Source organism: Ambystoma mexicanum, chromosome 2q (genome assembly GCF_040938575.1).
Source record: "Ambystoma mexicanum isolate Mex_15411 chromosome 2q, UKY_AmexF1_1, whole genome shotgun sequence".
NCBI classification, from domain to species: Eukaryota; Metazoa; Chordata; class Amphibia; order Caudata; family Ambystomatidae; genus Ambystoma; species Ambystoma mexicanum.
The window spans coordinates 1,192,542,103-1,192,560,331 of NC_090924.1; the positions used below are offsets into that span (position 1 = coordinate 1,192,542,103).

An 18,229-nucleotide genomic window follows, 5' to 3' on the forward strand; every position below is an offset into this window, starting at 1 on the left:
TTCAACCTGCGTCACCGGCTCATGGAGTACCGTTGATGAAAATGTGCTTGATACTCCCATGGTCTGATTTACAATTCCACTATATCGAGTCCATAAGAAGGTCAGCAAGGGGAAATAAGTACATGCTGACAGTAACGTGTCTAACGTCCAAATGGGTGGAGTGCATTCCAGCTCCTGACTGCAGTGCGCAAATGGCGGCCACTTTACTTGTAAATCATATTTTCCAAGATTCGGTTTACCTCAAAGAATAATGTCAGACCGTGGAAGTCATTTCACTAGTGCATTGATGACAAAATATGTCAAATCTTGGGTGTGACGAGAAAGCTACACATTTCTTACCGGCTCCTCCTCATCATGGGGAGTAAATGGTGTAACAGATCAATATATTGATATGTTGAAAAAGTTTGTAGCTGAAGCGGGATCTAGTTGGGATTTGCAACTTCCATTGGTATTAATGGCTATCAGGCGGATGCCCTCTAAATCAATAAATCTCAGCCAGGAAAGAAAATTGCTCTGCCGCAACACATACTTTACAGAACAAATAACAGGTGCTTGTAAAGCATCCACAATTCATGAATATGTGTAAGAATTGAGAAAGCACTTGCGTTTGTATTTGCACAGCGACATTTGGAAAAGGCTGCTGATGATGCAAAGACATATTATGATAGGATGGCATCTGTCAGAGAATATGAAATAGGAGACGAGATTTACAAAGTTAATTTCGGGAAGGGGAAACATAAAAACTCTAAATTTCTTGCAGTGGCCACATAGAATTGTATCGAAGGCTTCAGCTGTGGTCTATAAAATTGCCATAGCAAGTGGTTAGGTGTAAATAGTGAGAAGATATCAAAAACTGATTGAAAGTGGTAAAAAAAAGAAAAATATATCTATATTTATATATATATATATATAAATATATACATATATATATAGATATATATATAGATATATAAATATATTTACATGGACGCAGTAGCGTCCCTGCAGTTATGGTTAAGTTGGTGTTTCCATAGGAACAGAACTTTTTGGGTGGCTTATAACTTCGCTCCCTCTGGACGAATCCTCACCAAACTTTGCAAAAAAAAATATATGGCCAAGTCTGAATGTTTTTGCAAAATTTGGTTGGAGAGGTTTGGTCCAGGGGGGGGGCAAAGTTATAGGGGGGGTCCCAAAACTTGTGTTTTTTCCTATAGATATAATGGGGAAAAAATTTGCGCAAGGCTACAGCCCGAACTGCTGGACGGATTTACACCAAATTTACGGCAGGAGCGGCGGCTTGGTCCTGAAAGCGTGCTTTTGCAAATTTGGTGTAAATCCGTCGAGTAGTTTTTTTAAAAATGACCAAATGTAAGGCACAAAAATTAGTGATATCTGTGTTCGCTTCGCGGACAGACTTCCCTGTTCGCTCCGCGGACAGCACCCCGATTGGCCCATGGGCTTGCGTCATGTCCGCGGACATGCAACGTTTTCGCTGATTGGACGGCGCCCGCCATCTTGTATTCACCGTCGACCGTGTACAGCGCGGTGAAAATTGGATTAAAAATTGTATTTAGTGGAGTGTGTTGGTGTTTAAGAGTGTTTGGGGAGGGTGGGGAAGTATGAGATAGGTTCAATGTTTTGTTTTTTTATGTGCTATATGCTTTTGTTGTGTTCGATTTGTCCGCGGAGAACACGGCTGTTCTGACATTTTGTAAATAAACTAAATGGTGAGGTGTTCAGAGGACAGAGTATGTGTCCTTTTTGTTCGCAAGGAAGGTAAAATTGAGCTAAAAACACTCGCGTTGTATTTAAATGTTTGTAAATACACAAACTGGGGGTGTCCTGAGGACGCTGTCCGTATTGTAATCTGTCAAGTTGAATGTGTTCTAAGAACACTCGCGGTGTCCCGAAATGGTTGCAATTTCACAAAATGGGGGTGTTCTGAGAACGTTGTTTGTATTGTTCGTTGTCAGGTTGAAACAAACCCTCCTTTTGTCCGCTGATAGTACAATTTCCTATGGGCCTCACCCGACTTTTTGTCCACTAAAGAAACTTTAAATCATGCTGGTGTGCGCCGACATTATGTGATAATCCTATGACTGGCGCTATTGACCTGGCTGACTTGCTTTTGTGACACTAAATCATATCTCCCGCCCCTAAGCCTGACATTATGAAAGCATTCATATTCCCCGCCTCTCTCCGTGACGTTACAGGGTGCGTCATCAAACGCACCCAGTCGTCTCCAGTCCTACATGACTTTACACAGAACCCGGAAGACAACACACATTATGTCACAACACAGCGCGCCACAATTCGGAATATGAAACTGTGATTTAAAAGCAAACAGCAAGATTGTAAATTTTGTAAAGTACATTTATTTGACATCAAATGTTTAGAGAATATTCAGCGATTTGCATTTGTCTTTGTTGTCGATCCGCAAAAGTTCATGTCGAGCCACGCGATGTTCCTTTGCGGTACAGAGGGTGTTAGATCAGCTTAGAACACAGTGCGCCACAATTCGGAATATGAAACTGTGTTTTAAAAGTAAACAGCAGGATTGTACATTTGGTAAAGTACATTTATTTCACATGAAATGTTTAGCGAATATTCAGCGATTTGCAATTGTCTCTGCTGTCGATCAGCAAAAGTTTATTTTGAGCCACGCGCTGTTCCTTTGCGCTAGATAGGCTGTTGGTTTTTGATAAAAGCAGTAAATGGTCGCACTGATAATCGGAAGGTTGCTCCAACAACGAGGCATTAGACCACCATAATGGTTGGTATGTTGCTTCTAGCCGCTAGTACTGCGTAAGGGCATATTGGTCCTTGGCGATTGTCCCAAAAAATGGTGAGGGTCATGAAGTTGCTTACATGGAGCTGCACCTGGCAGTTGAAAAATCCATCCACTGGAGTCTGAAAATCATGACATTGGCAAAATGGGGCAACATACCTGTTTTAAAAAACATAAATTAGTCTCACCAACCGATCTTTATTAAAAATATACATTTTATTTATTAGGGCGTGAAACTATTTGCTAGCGAAGATAGTGCAACGGAGTATGTTAATAATAAAATAATAATATTTTTGCATTTATATAGCGCTAAGAACCTTCAGGTATCTCAGCGCTGCTTATTATTACCCACGGTGTGTGGTGCTCATTTATCGACCACGGAAGGATGAAAGGCTGAGTTTGGCCGTGCCAGGATTCGAACCTGCGTTAGCAAGCTGTGCACGGATGTCAAAGTGAGTGCTCTACTCGCTGTGCTACTTGACCGGCTACAGTAAAGTGGCACAGCGAGTAGAGCGCTTCACCGGCTACAGACCGGTTTCTATTAACCCACCCTGTGTCGTCTGCCTTTTTCAGAGCCCTCTAAACGACAGGGGATCAATTCGGCGGTGATAGTGCGCGGTAGAAAACAATATGCCACATTGAACAAACAAGTACAACTTGACCGGGGTTTAATGCACGCTATTGTTATTATATTCCGGTATAAAATAATCAGGGTTACTTACATTATAATTGCATTTTCCATTGTCCAAGTGTAGTGCAGTCCCAAAATACAACCCCGCGTGTGCCAACGATCGTTCTCAAAGTGATATAATTTACAAATGTGGTTTCGTTTCAGAAATGTCATCTTTATCGTGTCTTACGTTTTTGCTACACTTCTTCAAAAGAAGTCTTTCAGCACAATCTCTGTCTGTCAAGGTAAAAAAAAAATAGAACCTTTTACTGGGAGTCGTGGGCCTCTCCAGGCCACGAGAAAAAAATGGAAGCAGCTGACCTTCACTGTGAACGAGCATAAATGCTTACTTTGCAACATTCTGTGTAAAACCATCTGTGAGAACTTGCTGTTCACACTACATCTTTGTATATTGTTTGCGTGCTAATAAAAAAAGTTTGTTTAAGGGACATTATGGTTCCAAGTAAAGCCGAAAAACCCCTGAAATTCGCCAGTTATAGTAAGCTAAGCAACCATATCTCGCGCCACCACCGTGCACTGCTAAGACTAACACCCAGGACATCAAAGATGACATCGCAAATGTCATTGATGACATCACTGATGACATCACATGTGCATTTACTTTTCATGAAATTTGTGTACTAAGGATTTTTATTATAATGTTGCGAAAAAAGTGTCAAGGATCATTGCAATAAATATCATACCGTAATTAGTGCTTTGAACGATGCATTGATATAAATAGAATTGTATTATGGGGTTCTATCTAGTATACTGAGCTACTAATGGAGAAACATAGCATTGTGTGCAGCGTACAAGATATGATATGATATGATATGGCATTTGTAACGCGCCTATACACAAGTGTTTCAAGGCGCGACGAGGCAGGGAGGGTGGAACAAGGGGAAGACAGGCAACGATCCTACTAGGCCAGGTGTCATTCAGACCGCGCAAGTTCAGGGGTAGGGGGAAGGGAAAAGTGCAAGGGGAGGGGGAAGTGCAGTACAAAGTAAGTAGAATAAAAAATAAATAAATAGGGCCAGCTGGTGGCAAGTGCAAGGTAAGTGCAGACAAGTGCTGGGAAGGGGGGGCTGTAGGGATACAGAGACAGTCCCACAGTGCAGGGGTTGCCAGAGAGGCAGTGCAAGTGGAGAGTGGCTGGGCCCAGGACCGAGGTTGGTGAGGGTGGCCCAGTTGCAGATTCAGTGCAGTTTCAGTGAAAGATTTAGCAGGGGAGAGGGAGAGAGAAAGCAGAAGCAAAGAGGAAGGTTTTGAGGTGCTTACAGTAGTCCAGCTTCGAGAGAACCAGGGCTCGGGAGACAGTGAGCTTCTGGGGGAAGGAGAGGAAGGGAAGAGTACCTCTGAGGAGGTGCAGCTGGTAGTGTGACTTCTTAGAGACGTCAGATATATGAGGAGAGAAGGAGAGTGTGGAGTTGAAGATGACCCTGAGGTTTTTTGCCTTGCAGGTAGGAGCAGGAAGAGGGCCAAGAGAGGCTGGCCAGAGAGCTGCAGGGAAGGTGGGAGTGGGTGTGCGATGAGTGGAATGAAAGATGAAAGTATAATATTTGTAATGTTAATATGTTGAATAATGAAATGATACTTGTCCTGAAATGTTCGAAAAAAAACAAAATGTGGGTGTTCTGAGGACGTTCTTCGTATTGTGTGACTGCTTAGCTGTATGCAATGAGGGAATGGCACAGAGAGTAAAGTGGAAATGGTAGAAGGGGTGTCGAAGAGTTACGCGGTCCGCGGACACCGCGGCTGTCCGTGGACAGTGCGTGCTACACCCGGAGTTTTCCAGCAAATCCACATGGAAAGAAGACTGTACGGATTAGCCAATCAGATGTCGAGGTTGTGGATTTGTGTTGAAAGAGACTGTGTGTGGTGAAGATGGCAGAAGTAGAGAAAGTCAGGGTGTTGGTGCTTGGAGATATGTTTGTGCATGGTTTACAACAGTACGCTCGATGCAGGCATGTTGAACAGAACTTTGATGTGAAAGGAGTGGAGGTGGTGTGGAGCACTGTGCCTGATTGCAATGTACAAGGAATTGTACAAGTTTGTGAGGATATGGCCACGATGAACAGTCCGCATGTGGTAGTTTTGCACTATGGTGCTTTCCATTTGGGCAACGTCAGTGCCCCTACTTTGTTGGCTGATTTGGAACGCTTGGTTCAAGCTGTAATGAAGATCCTTCCAAATGCGAAAGTAATTTTTTCTGGATTACTACCTAGGGCAATATGGGACAATAGTTCAGTTTTTTGTCCTCAGCAAAACATTGCTAGGTGTGTCATCAACCGAGCCATGTGTGCCTTCATGCTTAGAGCTGGTATGTTCTTCTGTAATAATGAGAATATTGATGCCAGTAATACTGTTTATTTTAAAGAAGATGGCATCTCTTTATCTTTTACGGGAAATGCCTTTCCATTTTGGAATGTAAGGGTTGCTTTGGAGAAGGTTATGTGAAGATTTTAGGAGTAAAGTAAGAAAAAAAAAAAGAACAAAAATACAAAATAACAGGTGTCTGTCAAGCATCTATAAAAAAAACAAAAAAAACGTCTCTTTTCAGAGCCAACTTCAAAGGGGAAATGGGGCACACTATTTAAATTTACATTCACCACGCTCAGATTCTCGATATGTCCGCGGACATGGCGGTAGTCCGCGGACATCAAAATCACTATGTGGGGGTTCACTATGTTCTATGTTACATGTATATGAAGTCAGGGATATTATGGTTAAGTTGTGCTACTAAAAACCTATGAAATTCAGTGAAAAAACTTTGTAAAAGAGACGTTACGGTTAAGTTGCGCTACGAAACACCCATGAAATTCAGTGAAAAAACTTTGTTAAAGGGACGTTATGGTTAAGTTGCGCTACTAAAAACCTATGAAATTCAGTGAAAAAAACTTTGTTAAAGGGACGTTATGGTTCAAAGTAAAACCGAAAAACCCCTGAAATTCGGCAGTTATGGTAAGATAAGCAACCATAACTCGCGCTACCGTGCACTGCTAACACTCACACCCAGGACATCCTAGATGACATCACAAATGTCATTTATGAGTCTGGCGGAATGACTAATGAAGATATCCATTCTGAACTGAATTAGAAACATTGCCAGCATATCTGGATAAATATGAGTTTAAGTGAGGGGCTGCTGTTTTGAATGAGGTCAGGTAGTCTAGATTAATTTCATATTAAGTGCTGTCTATTTTTAACGTGCATGTAATCCTGCGCTTATGTTTCAAAATATTGCTGTGTTTTTCTTTTCAATGTGTATTTCTATTGCCAAGTTCCACGTTGCCAAGGACAGTTGGTAAGACTTGCACAAAGTAAGAACCCTGAAAGCTTTCACAATGTATTCGCACTGTGAAATATAAAGTGGTCATAAATGTGACTTTGTGTAACTTGCATATTTTCTATTTTACAATACAAAAAATGTTTCAAAGTGACTTGTAGTCTCATGGCATTATTTTTTAATTAGTCTCTTTTATTTCACATGCATAAGTGTCGTAAGAGATAGCTAGAGAGATTGAGTGAATGTGCAGTGCATACTTTATAGTTGTTGAAACTCAGCCAAAAGGGCATAGCGTGGTATTGTACATAAGGTACCACAAGGAAAGGGGACAGGAGCCCTCCATCCAGAGTGTATTAATTCCAGTATTTTGTTTGTTGTTATTGACCCTCGTAAAAACCATTATTAGGCAATATTCTGAAATTAGTCTCTTCACTGTACCACCATAATAGATAAATACCACAAAGTAATAGCTATAACCCCAAAATATATCCAACAGGCTGTCCTAGTCAAATATATTCATCATATTTCTCTATTTATGGCTTCGAATTATTGATGACACCTTGGTTTAAAGTGCATTACTGCTAGATAGAAAGGCAAACATGATCCAGTGTTCGTGCCTAGAAACTCATTAGGCATTAGAAGGAATTAGGTGTATGTGTTTCTCCCATAGTTCTCTCTCCCCACTTAACAAGACAAGGTCAAATATAAGATAACAGAATATTGGATTTCAAAGAGGGCAAGCCATTTACTAATTTCACCAGTTTGATTTAAGGTCTGATTGAGAGGTTGATGTTTATATTTTAATATGGTAACATGGACTAGATAGGTACCCAATGGGGCTATGTAGTTTAACAGGAACAATTAACTCAGTGAGGTATGACCCAACAAATCGTACTAGAATAGGTTGAGGAAGAGACATCTGAATTTAATTCAATTTTTAGTGATTAAGTGGAAATGTGTCAACTTTAATTTCTTGATACCATTCTCTACCAATCATATTGTCAGCTGCAATTCATCAGGATATATGTGCAAAGGAAAATGTAATTCCTGCAAAAGGCTGTCTTAAGTATACAACAAAGAAAATCAGTGGGGTCCAGCATGTCTTTTTCTCTCTGGTTAAAATATTCTGAAAAGAAGAAACATCCTGGATTCCAAAATTCTGTTGGAAGCAGGAAAGAGGGTTGTTTACCCTACTGTGTTGCATGATACTGAGAGTTCCAGGAGTATCAATACAGTGTGTTGTCAGTCTTCAAGGTATTTATAAATGTCTTCCCTACTATCTAAACATTTTGATTATGTACTCGTAGATGAATTAAATCGTGATTGCCTGTAATGACAATCTAGGCTAGATTCCGTACAGAGTTGCTTATTAATCATTTGTTTGATATCTCTGGCCTTGAATAGAAGATTCCCAATAGGTCTGTTGTTTGCCAGTTCTGGCTTGTCAGCTTTGATATTGTTTTCTTTTTTAAATGGGTATGATTGTGTACATTTAAGGATTACTTGAAACGATCATGCATGAACATTGCATGATCCTTTGCTGAGGTTAATAAGGCTTGCGTTTGGAATGAGATCATGCAATTTGCTAGCTTAGCTGAAGAAAGTTCTCCTGGGGCTTTCAAAGCCTTTTATTGTGATTTACCAGGCGAGACCCTCCTGGAGGACAAGGTCTTCCTCCTGACTTCCCAGTCTGGGGAAGAGTACAAAGATGACTCTCCAAACCAGGTAGTGGGTGGAGCCACCCAGGCATCCCTCTATTTAGGCTGAAAAAGAAAATAGAAACCCACAGGTAAGTTATAAATAACATATCCCCTCCTTTCCTTTCCTTTAGGAAATGCATTTACATTAAAAGAATTGGTTCCAGACAGAATATTCTGTGCAAGGAACAAAGCTTGGCTGTAGATCACAGATCAGAAAGCAATGTAGCGGGAAAATGGGAACCTTGGACTACCAGAGGAAAAATGAGTGTACCACAAAGTCTGCAGGTCCCTAACCCGCTGGCATGAGGAAAAATAAATTAAATGGAAACGAGTAAAATATCACACTGGTGGAGAATGTGTGAAAACAGGAGGAGAGGTATCCATAAGGCACAACTTCTAGTGAAGCAAGATACAGAAATAAAAATACACAAACCAATATGACAAGGCACATTTGCAGGAATGCCCGAATTCAGAAAAAAAAAACGATTTCACTCTGAAGGTAGGCAGAGTTCTATTCCAGAAAGCAGTCCAAACTGAAGTGTTGAGCAAGGGATGAAAGACATCAGGAGTCTTTGCCCCAAAACTGGGATCCTGAGTGGTCCAGGAGAAGACAAACAGGTACTTGGTTCAGACAGAACCGGAGCTACCCTGCCATTTACTGACCATTGTGCTACTAGTGAAGGATTCCCCACATAAGGAATCAGAGATGCAGTTGTGTTCACCAGATCATGGGTGCATGTGTAGTCATGATCGTGGCCTGCAGACCTCAATTCAGACAACCAACAGGCTTGTGCTTGCATCCTAGGGTGGGTATCCCATGCCACCGCATACCACCAACTTGATTTCAATGAAGCTGCAGTAAGGTTGCTAACCATTTCCATTGAAGGAGTCAAGAAGATTGTCTCCTGGCTGGGTTTAATAATTCATTGTGTATATGCAAGGCTAGTTTTTAATTCCAGGGCATCCTGGACTTTAAGGATTTGCTCACTTCCTGCTTTTTAAAAATGTTTCTGAGGTTTACTGCATCTCCCTTTCAGATTGGCAGGTTGACCATTGTAGTATGTGATGAAATCCCTACCTAGAATTTGGGGACTGACAGTGGAGTAGTCAGAGGGGCCTAGGACCTGTCTGATCTAGTAGATGCTGGACCTGGATGAGAGTTCTAGACGATCTATAGACCACCTCCTCTAGATCCCCAAACTAAGTGAGTGGGTAGTAACAGGACTGCTTTCACACCAAAAATCCCAAATAACATCCAAAGTGAGGAAGACATATGCATTTCACTTTAGGGGGTCTATAATCATTGTATACAGATATATTCTAACCCCTATCAAGACACAGACACTTAGGAATGAATGCATCTACCTTAAAGGGAACAAACCCACAACCTTTTCAATTGCCCAGCAAGCGTTTATATATATTTCTTCCTTTGGTACAGCTACCGAAGAATGCATATGGGAGAATTAGTGAGATTAGCACAGACCATGGAAACCTGTCATATACGAATTTGTATACAGATGAGCGTGCGTGAGAGAGAGAGAGACAGAGAGATGTTAAGCAGGTTAACTGGAGGAATAGAGGAGGTTGGAAAGAGAATTGTTACCATCTGGAGAGAGTTGCTGAGGAGATCAGATGGAGAGTGTTATCTGGAGAGGAGGAGTCAAAGAGTTGGAAGATGGAATGAACCAAAGACAAAGAGAAGCTTGAGGGAAAATAGAGTTATAAGACTAGAGGCGTAGGAAGGAGAGCAGGCCCCCATAATTGTGAGAGAGCTCAGGAAGGATCCAGCTGATAAAATGAGTCTGAGGCAGTGACGTAGGCAGGGTAGGGCCTGAGCGGGTCAGACCCACACACAATCTGTAAATCTGCCATTTAAAGATATAAATGTCACTGCAGTGGGCCCAACTACATTAGCATCAGACCCCACAAGATAGATAATCCTGGCTATGCCTCTGCGAAGACTGCTGAGATAGGAGGAGGTATGGGACACAGCAATCTTACTGAGTGTATGGCAAGGATAGCAAGGAGCAGAGTGTCCCGGGACACAGACTCTAGAACTTGGAGTTGGAAAGCGGGCAGTGAACTTCCCATAATTGTCCCTAAATCCCTAAGAGAGAGGACCAATATTGAGAGAGACCCATTTCTGTCTCTGATGGCTAAAATATACTATGCCAGACCCTTGCTGCGTTGGTCTTGGACTTCCCCTACCATGGACTCCCAAGAAATAGGGTCGGGGATCATGACAAATTCCAAACTAAAAAAAAGAGATTGCAGTAGGGTGAGGAGTAGCCGAAACATGAAGCTTTGTAAGGGACTTTTTCGCTGGATCATTATTTATTATTTCAGATTTGATATTCTTTACCATGCCATGGCTTTTGCATCACGTTTCAAGTGATTTGAATTCGCTGATGGGTTTGAGGTTGTATACACCAGCGAAAAACATGTATTACATTGAAAGAAATCTCCTGTTTACTATATTCACTCTGTCATATGCCATTAGACATGCTACTCTCCACTGCATTAACCACATCAAACAGACATTATTTTAATAACATACTTGAGTTATTCCCTATGATTTGTCTTGTGTTGTCTCGTTACTTGGCACACTCTGCGATAACTATGTGTTGCTTGGTTTTGAATTATACAAATAGATAGATCAGTTCGATGCCAGTATCTATTCTAGTAAGTAGCTAATTCAAGAGATTTCAATACTTAGATTGTTAAAATACCATGATTAGGAATAGACCCCATATTTAATAACAGGAAGGGCTCGATGATGTGCCTACACAATACATACTCATTCTATTCAAGGAGAAATGATTTTCTGGTCTGGTGGAATTTAGCACCATTTTGTTAGGTGTGTGTCTCTAAGAATGATATCCACATTATATACATATATATTGTAATATGGTATTTTAAGTGCTATTTTCTGCTTTGTATGAACTTTAAAGGTAGCGTAAGAGGATGCTTAATGCACCCTAAATACACAAAATAAATAACAATAATAATACATACCACATTAACAATATGTCAGATTCTAAGCACAAAAATCTGATTCTCACTGTTTTGATATACCTCATACAATTGACCCACAACAACATTGCTACAATAAGTAGCCATCTTAGTAACCACAACTGAACTGTTGTTTACGTGTTTATGCTACTAAAGGCTATTACAAGTGACCAACATTTACCTCACTAATATTCTGCTGCGATTGCTTAATTCTTTCAGTTTCCGGAGTTTCTCTGACAGCAGTACCAGCCCCCACTCCATCTCTGTATAACACCTTTGAAAAACAAAATAACTAATTATAGAGTGTTTAGATGATATGAAAATGTGTACAGTTGCAATGCTCAGAGTTCTGTGCTATCACAGAATTACAACTTGGAGTCATACATTTAGTAAAGCACTAAGATGATCTGTCTTTTTATTAGTGCAACTTAACAATAACCTCTTTAACAAAGTTTTTTCAGTGAATATACATATATATATATATATATATATATATATATATATATATATATGTTTTTGTACAAGCTTTTACATTGCGCTATAGGCTCAGTCATTTCAGATCAACGCCATGACTCGGAAAATCTGGGCACTGCCCATGGGAACCGGCTATACCTCAGTAACCAAAGGTATATCACTATTTTTTTGACCTACATTATAACACTTGTCAAAAAATAAAACACAGACACATTTGCAAAACCATGCTTTCGAGTCCTTGCCATTGCTATGCATACAACTTTACTACAAATCCCTCCATGTTTTTTGTGTGAAAAGTGTCAAAGTGTACATACATAAAATAGTCAAATAACTAAGCTCCCAGTTCACAAAATCCATTCAGACTTTGTGACACTTTCAAAAAAGTAAAACACAGGACAGATTTGCTTTCAGATCCTTGCTGATGCCCTTTGCGCAAATTTGCTGCAATCCCGTCCAACATCTCAGGCTGCAGCCGCAAGCAGATTTATATTTCCCATTTAAACCTAGGGCTTCAGCCATGCCGCATGCCCCAATAAGTAAATGAGAGTAAGCATTTGTCCTTGCTGATGGCCAGGCATGATGTCCATGCACCAAAGTTATATCACTAGTTGTTGTACTTGCATTTTGACACTTTGAAAAAAAAAACACAGGACATATTTGCAAAAGCATGCATTCAGGTCCTTGCTGATGTTCCTTGTGCGGGTTTGTTGTAATCAAGTCCAGCACTTCAGCCTGTAGCCATAAGCAGTATATGTTTTCCCATTAAAACCTATGTCTTTAGACATGTAGCATGTCCCAATAAGCACATCAGAGTACACATGTTTCCTTGTTCATGGCCAGGCCCAATGCCCAGACACCAAAGTTATATCATAATTGTTTGTGATATTTTTTACATTTTGACACTTTAGAAAAAATAGGACTGATTTACAAAACCATGCTTTGACGTCCTTGCTGATGCTGCTTGCAAATGTTTCATCCAATCCTTATCGGGCTGTAGCTACAAGAAGATTTTTTTCCCATTCAAACTTATCACGATTTTGAAATTACATATTGCAATGGATCATGTTGGCAAGTATGCATGTATTTCCAACATATTAAGCTTCCACACACCGAGTGCCACTAAACAATGTTCATCACATCTTTTCCATCTGCTTTTCTTTTCTTTTCCACAAAATGTACACACAAAATTCTACTATAAATGCGCACATGCATTTTTTACCTTTCATGAATATGCTCCTAAAAACAAACATTTTTAAAAGGTCAGCATTTTCCATTTTTCATTCCATATAAATGCCACACTCTCAAACCTCACTGATTACATCCCTTACACTGCCACCATTCTCCCCCTGTTCACACATATTTGTATACTGGCAAAGTAATATATGCGACACTTCACCTTACCTATAAAGTACTCTTCTTTCCCAAATTGTACTATAAGACAGCAAACACTGCTGCAACAGCAATCCACCATTGCATTACCACTAGGCTACAGTTTCCCTTTTCTTGAAAAACACTGCAACACATTACAAATATATTGCACTACAAAGACAGCACTTCTTTCATTAAAATCAGCAGCACAAAAATAACCTAGACATGCACCTTTTTCTCACACTCATGTTTGCCCTGTGCCTTCGTATGTCCAAACAGCACTATTCATTCTCCAATTGTTTCCTTTTAAACATCTGCAGTAAGTGCAGCACTGCTCTCTGTGAGCCGCGGATGCCCAGGAGCCCCTTGCTGGCTCCTGGCAATCCCACATCATGGCTTTCTTTCCTAGCACCATCCTCCTTCTCCTCTGGCACCATGCCACTGATTGCCTTTCGGTTTCTTCACCCACACTGAGAGACACAGCTCTCTTCCTCCAACAGCAGACCTCATTTCCTTGCTTCGCGTGGCTTTAATCTCTCAGAACAGGTGTAGGCGGGCAACCACTAGAGCACTCGCTGGACATGCAGCCTGTTTTGCTCTGTATTGCTCGATTCCTCGTCCTCGTCCCAGTGCGTTTTGGTCATTCTGGGAAAGGAAGTCCAGGTTTGAGAACTGAGTTGGAGAACTTGAATACACATTTCCAGTGGTTTTAAATGTCGAATAAGTCCTGGATGAAGGATAGGTGGAAGCAGAGAGGGGGCTGTCCCTATTCTTCATGGGTGAAAGAGTGTATGTATAGCAATAGTCCATAAGGGTATCAAATATGTGAAGGATATTTTCAAGAGAAAACAGGGGATAGCATGTCGCACCTGATGAAGCCATGACATCTCTCCAGAGGCTGTCTCCTCCCATGTGATCCTCCCTCATATAACCGCCTCCAGGGTCAGGGTCAGGTAGTGGCTGCCGTCCTCTGACCACATGGGAGTAGGATACCGCTGGGAAATCGGTGATGACTCCATCAAATTCATCACAATCCTTACTGTTCTAATGAACCAGATATGTGTTGTGATATAGAATCTACAGTCTTTAGACCAAACTCAATATTCCATGTGTTTCACTGAATAAATCAGAGTAGCACACAGCCTGCTTGTTCTTAAGGCAATTCTTGATCCTTCTGCTTTTGACAATACCATATTTCTCCTATATAAGAAACATTGCAGAGGTGGCTATGAAACGCCCCCTTGTTTGTTACTGGTTTTCATGTTTGCAGGTAACCTATTAGCTGACATTTCTGAAGTCTAATGTGATTTCCTGTATCAGGGTATCATTCCTATTGGATGGTAATCTATCTGTCAGTATGGGATTACCAGATCATGATCAGATAATATGAGTATACAAAGATGCATTGATGCATGGTTGAATCTACATCTGTATATTGATTGCCCTAGAAAAGTAGCTTGCAAAACATTAATGTTATGGCATACAATGTTTGAGTGGCTGATCAAATGGTTGAATGGATTCAACCCACTGACTTCAGGTCCCTACACTAACACACATTCTTAACAATGTGAAGGTTCTGCTCTGTATACTTGTAGAAGAATAGCAATTGAAGAAAGAGACTGGCCTGATGATTGGATGTGAGGAAGGCCAGCTGGAACCTGCACTCTTCCAATACCATCGTTATCATGAAAATCAGTTAAGTACATTCAGAAACTCATCTTCCAGCCAGCAGAGTGAAGCTAATTATGGGGTCAAAGTCCTTGCTACAGTAGGAAAAAACTTGACAACAGTCTCCCTCACTTTGCCCTTTAGAGGTTTTGCCTAACCTTGTCAATATGCTTACCACAATTACAAAGACTGACAGCTGACCAAACCAGAGTCTTGCAGCTGTCCAAGCTGAACTGAACTTTCAAATAACAGCACCGTAGTCCCATGATGCTTGTGGGTTAAGAAGGTTGCCCTTTCATTTTCACAGTCAATGAAATACAATTAACAGAAGGGTCAAACACATACCAATTATTTAGTGGAACCTTTTTGTGCTTTCTACCTGTTCTTCTACCAAACATATATCCCCATTAGCTGACGCAGATGTCACATAGTATTTGCAACTTGCAATCCTACTAAACACATCTGAAGAGTTCTAACCATAATGAGGCACCTGCATCACTGGCTGATTTTTGTCATATGACTAATATGAGGACTGAACAAAACGTGTCAAGTGGGACCAAACCTGAAATCAACTTGGTAGTTAAAAATCCAGTGCACATACCTTCACTACATTCTGAATTGTGCCTATAGCAGCATTTGGTCCAACTCCTGTTCATCCAGTCAGGTGCCTAATAACAGGAAACTCAAGACTGCACAATAAAACAGGTGAGTTGATAATGGATCAGAATCCCCCTGAGTCCCTCTCAATTGAGTGCAATCAGTATACAGACAGTAAAGTCTAGAGCTAATCTCCACCTCCTGGTTGCCCTTAAGCCCAATGATAAGAAAGTAACACATGATTCGACTTCAGAACTTTGGATTTTCTTCGTCTAACTATTTTTTTCTAGCACAGCCACTTTACATTTTAGAAGTTCTACCTTTGGAGAACATGTATTCAAAGTGATATCTGTGTTTCTGTTGCTGTGGTCATCAAAGCCCTTTTGAGACCTTCACCGTGAATACCTAACTACAGATATCAATATGTGAGCATAATGACTCTACTAAGCTATGTATTTCCTATTTTAAGAACCTACACTGACCTCCAAATGTACGGTCAGTAGATAACTAGAATTGTTGTGTAAATACCTCTTTGACAAGTGTATGATTCTTTCAAATGCTCAAGTAAAGGGATGGGTACCATGGTCACCCCATTCCCAGTATAGTAAATATGTATATATGTGTGGACAAATAAGGCGACGTCTACAATTCTGGGGTCAAATAAAAATGCAGCAGATGTATTTCTCTTTTGGATGGGCACATCAGATGAACTCCTGGAATTTTAAAGTTGCCTAGACACAAATAATGAAAATATACATTCAATGTAGATTGGAAAAATGAGGAAATTCTGTGCCTTGATATACTGTTAAAACACAAGAATGAAAAGCTTTGTCAATCTTATTTTAAAAGGGCATAGATAATAACACATTGCTTCACTTTGGTAATTTGGTCGCCCCATGAGCCTAAAGGTAGACCTCCCTTACAGATAATTCCTCAGAATAAGGGGAGATGTTACATACTTAAGTGCTTTGACAAAGATGCAGATGTGCCCGTGCAAAAACTAATGGATAGGCAATATATCAATGAATTTAAACAACCAGGACATGCAGCGAATCTCCTTGAACCTCTGCAGAACATCCTGGAAATTACAAAGTTTAATGTGTGAAAATAATAAATCCAGAAAGTAACTAACTGAAGAAAGCCATCAGAAAATGTGTAAAACTTCAAACAGCAAATATCAAAGAAGTCACAAACGACTTGGTGTCACTACCGGTCCTGTGGAAAATCATGCCATTCATCCCAGAAACAAGTTCAGATATGCTGTCCAAGCCTTTGTCCTCTTCAAGCTGGTGGTTGGCAATGCCCTTTTGGAAGGCCTTCCTGCATGCTGCTGCACAATAAACGACTTTGCAAATTAGACCACATCACTCTGACATACACCGAGCTGCACTGGCTCCTGGTGAAAGTCTGTATCATCTTGAAATCCTGCTGCATCAAGGCAGTCACAATGAAGTGCCCATTCTACCTCAACGAGAAGCTTTGCATTCCTGGGTGCCTCCAATCCACCAGAATTAAGGACATGTGAATTCTGCCAGTTCAGGAAGGAAAGAACCAGAACGCATGCCGTCTCTTTCTATCTCCCAAGAATCTGGACCCTGCTCCTCATAAACACAAGACTCACCCCTTTGCTTCTACAGTTCAGGAAGGAGCTCAAGACCCTCTTAAAAAAGTGGCTCCTCCCTAACATCTAGGTCTACACACCCCCCACTTCCCGCTGTGCCTGAGACAGGGTGATCTGTTCCCTGCTGCTTTCTCCCCTGTTGTTTGTAGATCCCTTGTAGTCAAATTGCCAGTCCTTCCCCACACCTGTTGTTAGCTCACTTGTTTCTCTGATTCCCTCACTGTGTTCTTCTCCTTATGATTGTTAAGCGCTCTGTTGCTTCTCAAGCTAGGTATGCACTCAATAAATACCCTGATAACAATGATAATGTAATTATTTATTTAATTTATTTATTGGTTACTTGTAAAGCGCCTATACACAGGAACAGGGTTTCAAAATGCTTCAAGGCAGAGGGGGGAAATGGGCTAAAAAGCAGTCAGACAACATTCTTATTAGGCCTCGAGTCATTCAGAATGGGCAAGTGCTAAAGTGTTATAATGGTACAGGCACGGAACAGCGCATGAGAGTAATAGAGAAACAGACAGAATGTAGAACAAAACTACAGTACTAGGTCTAACGACATTTCAGATAGTGCAAGTGCAGCAACATAAAGGAAGGAGAAAGGGGCGAGAGGACAGACAAGACGAGATGAGAATGCAGCACTGTGACATAAAAACAGGTGAGAGAGGGTGGGGGGAGAAGAGGGCTAGAAGAGGGTAGTATAGGCAAGTGGGGGCGTACATATGGAATGCAAGGTGGACGGTGTAGAGACGTAAGGCCACCAGAATTCGAATGCCACAAAATAAAGCATATGATTGCAGTACAGAAAATGTGGGGGTGTACAGAGGTTAAAAACACACCTAACTTTGAAATTGCACAAACAACACACATATGCAATGCGGAAATGGGGGTGGAGGGTGCAGATGTTAAAAACACATCTAACTTCGAAATTGCCCAAACAGCACACAAATGCAGCAGAGAAAGGAGGTATCCAACAATAAAACAGGCGTTTTATTGTTGGTTTATAAAGGTTTGAAAAAAACATTACACCAGAAATGTGGAAGTAGAATAATTAATTTCCGCT

The 18,229-nt window shown here is 40.8% G+C and overlaps 1 protein-coding gene across 4 annotated transcripts in view; it reads right to left on the reverse strand.

The window, feature by feature from the left end:
- Positions 1-18,229, reverse strand: part of NEBL (nebulette) — a 1,132,595-nt gene that overhangs the window by 232,265 nt on the left and 882,101 nt on the right. For 2 of the 4 annotated variants that reach the window (XM_069648590.1, XM_069648591.1), the window contains exon 17: positions 11,620-11,712. The exons of the other annotated variants lie outside the window; for them this stretch is intronic. In XM_069648590.1, the coding sequence (XP_069504691.1) occupies positions 11,620-11,712 (93 nt within the window). The remainder of the gene's footprint in view (positions 1-11,619; positions 11,713-18,229) is intronic. 4 annotated transcript variants of the gene reach the window in all.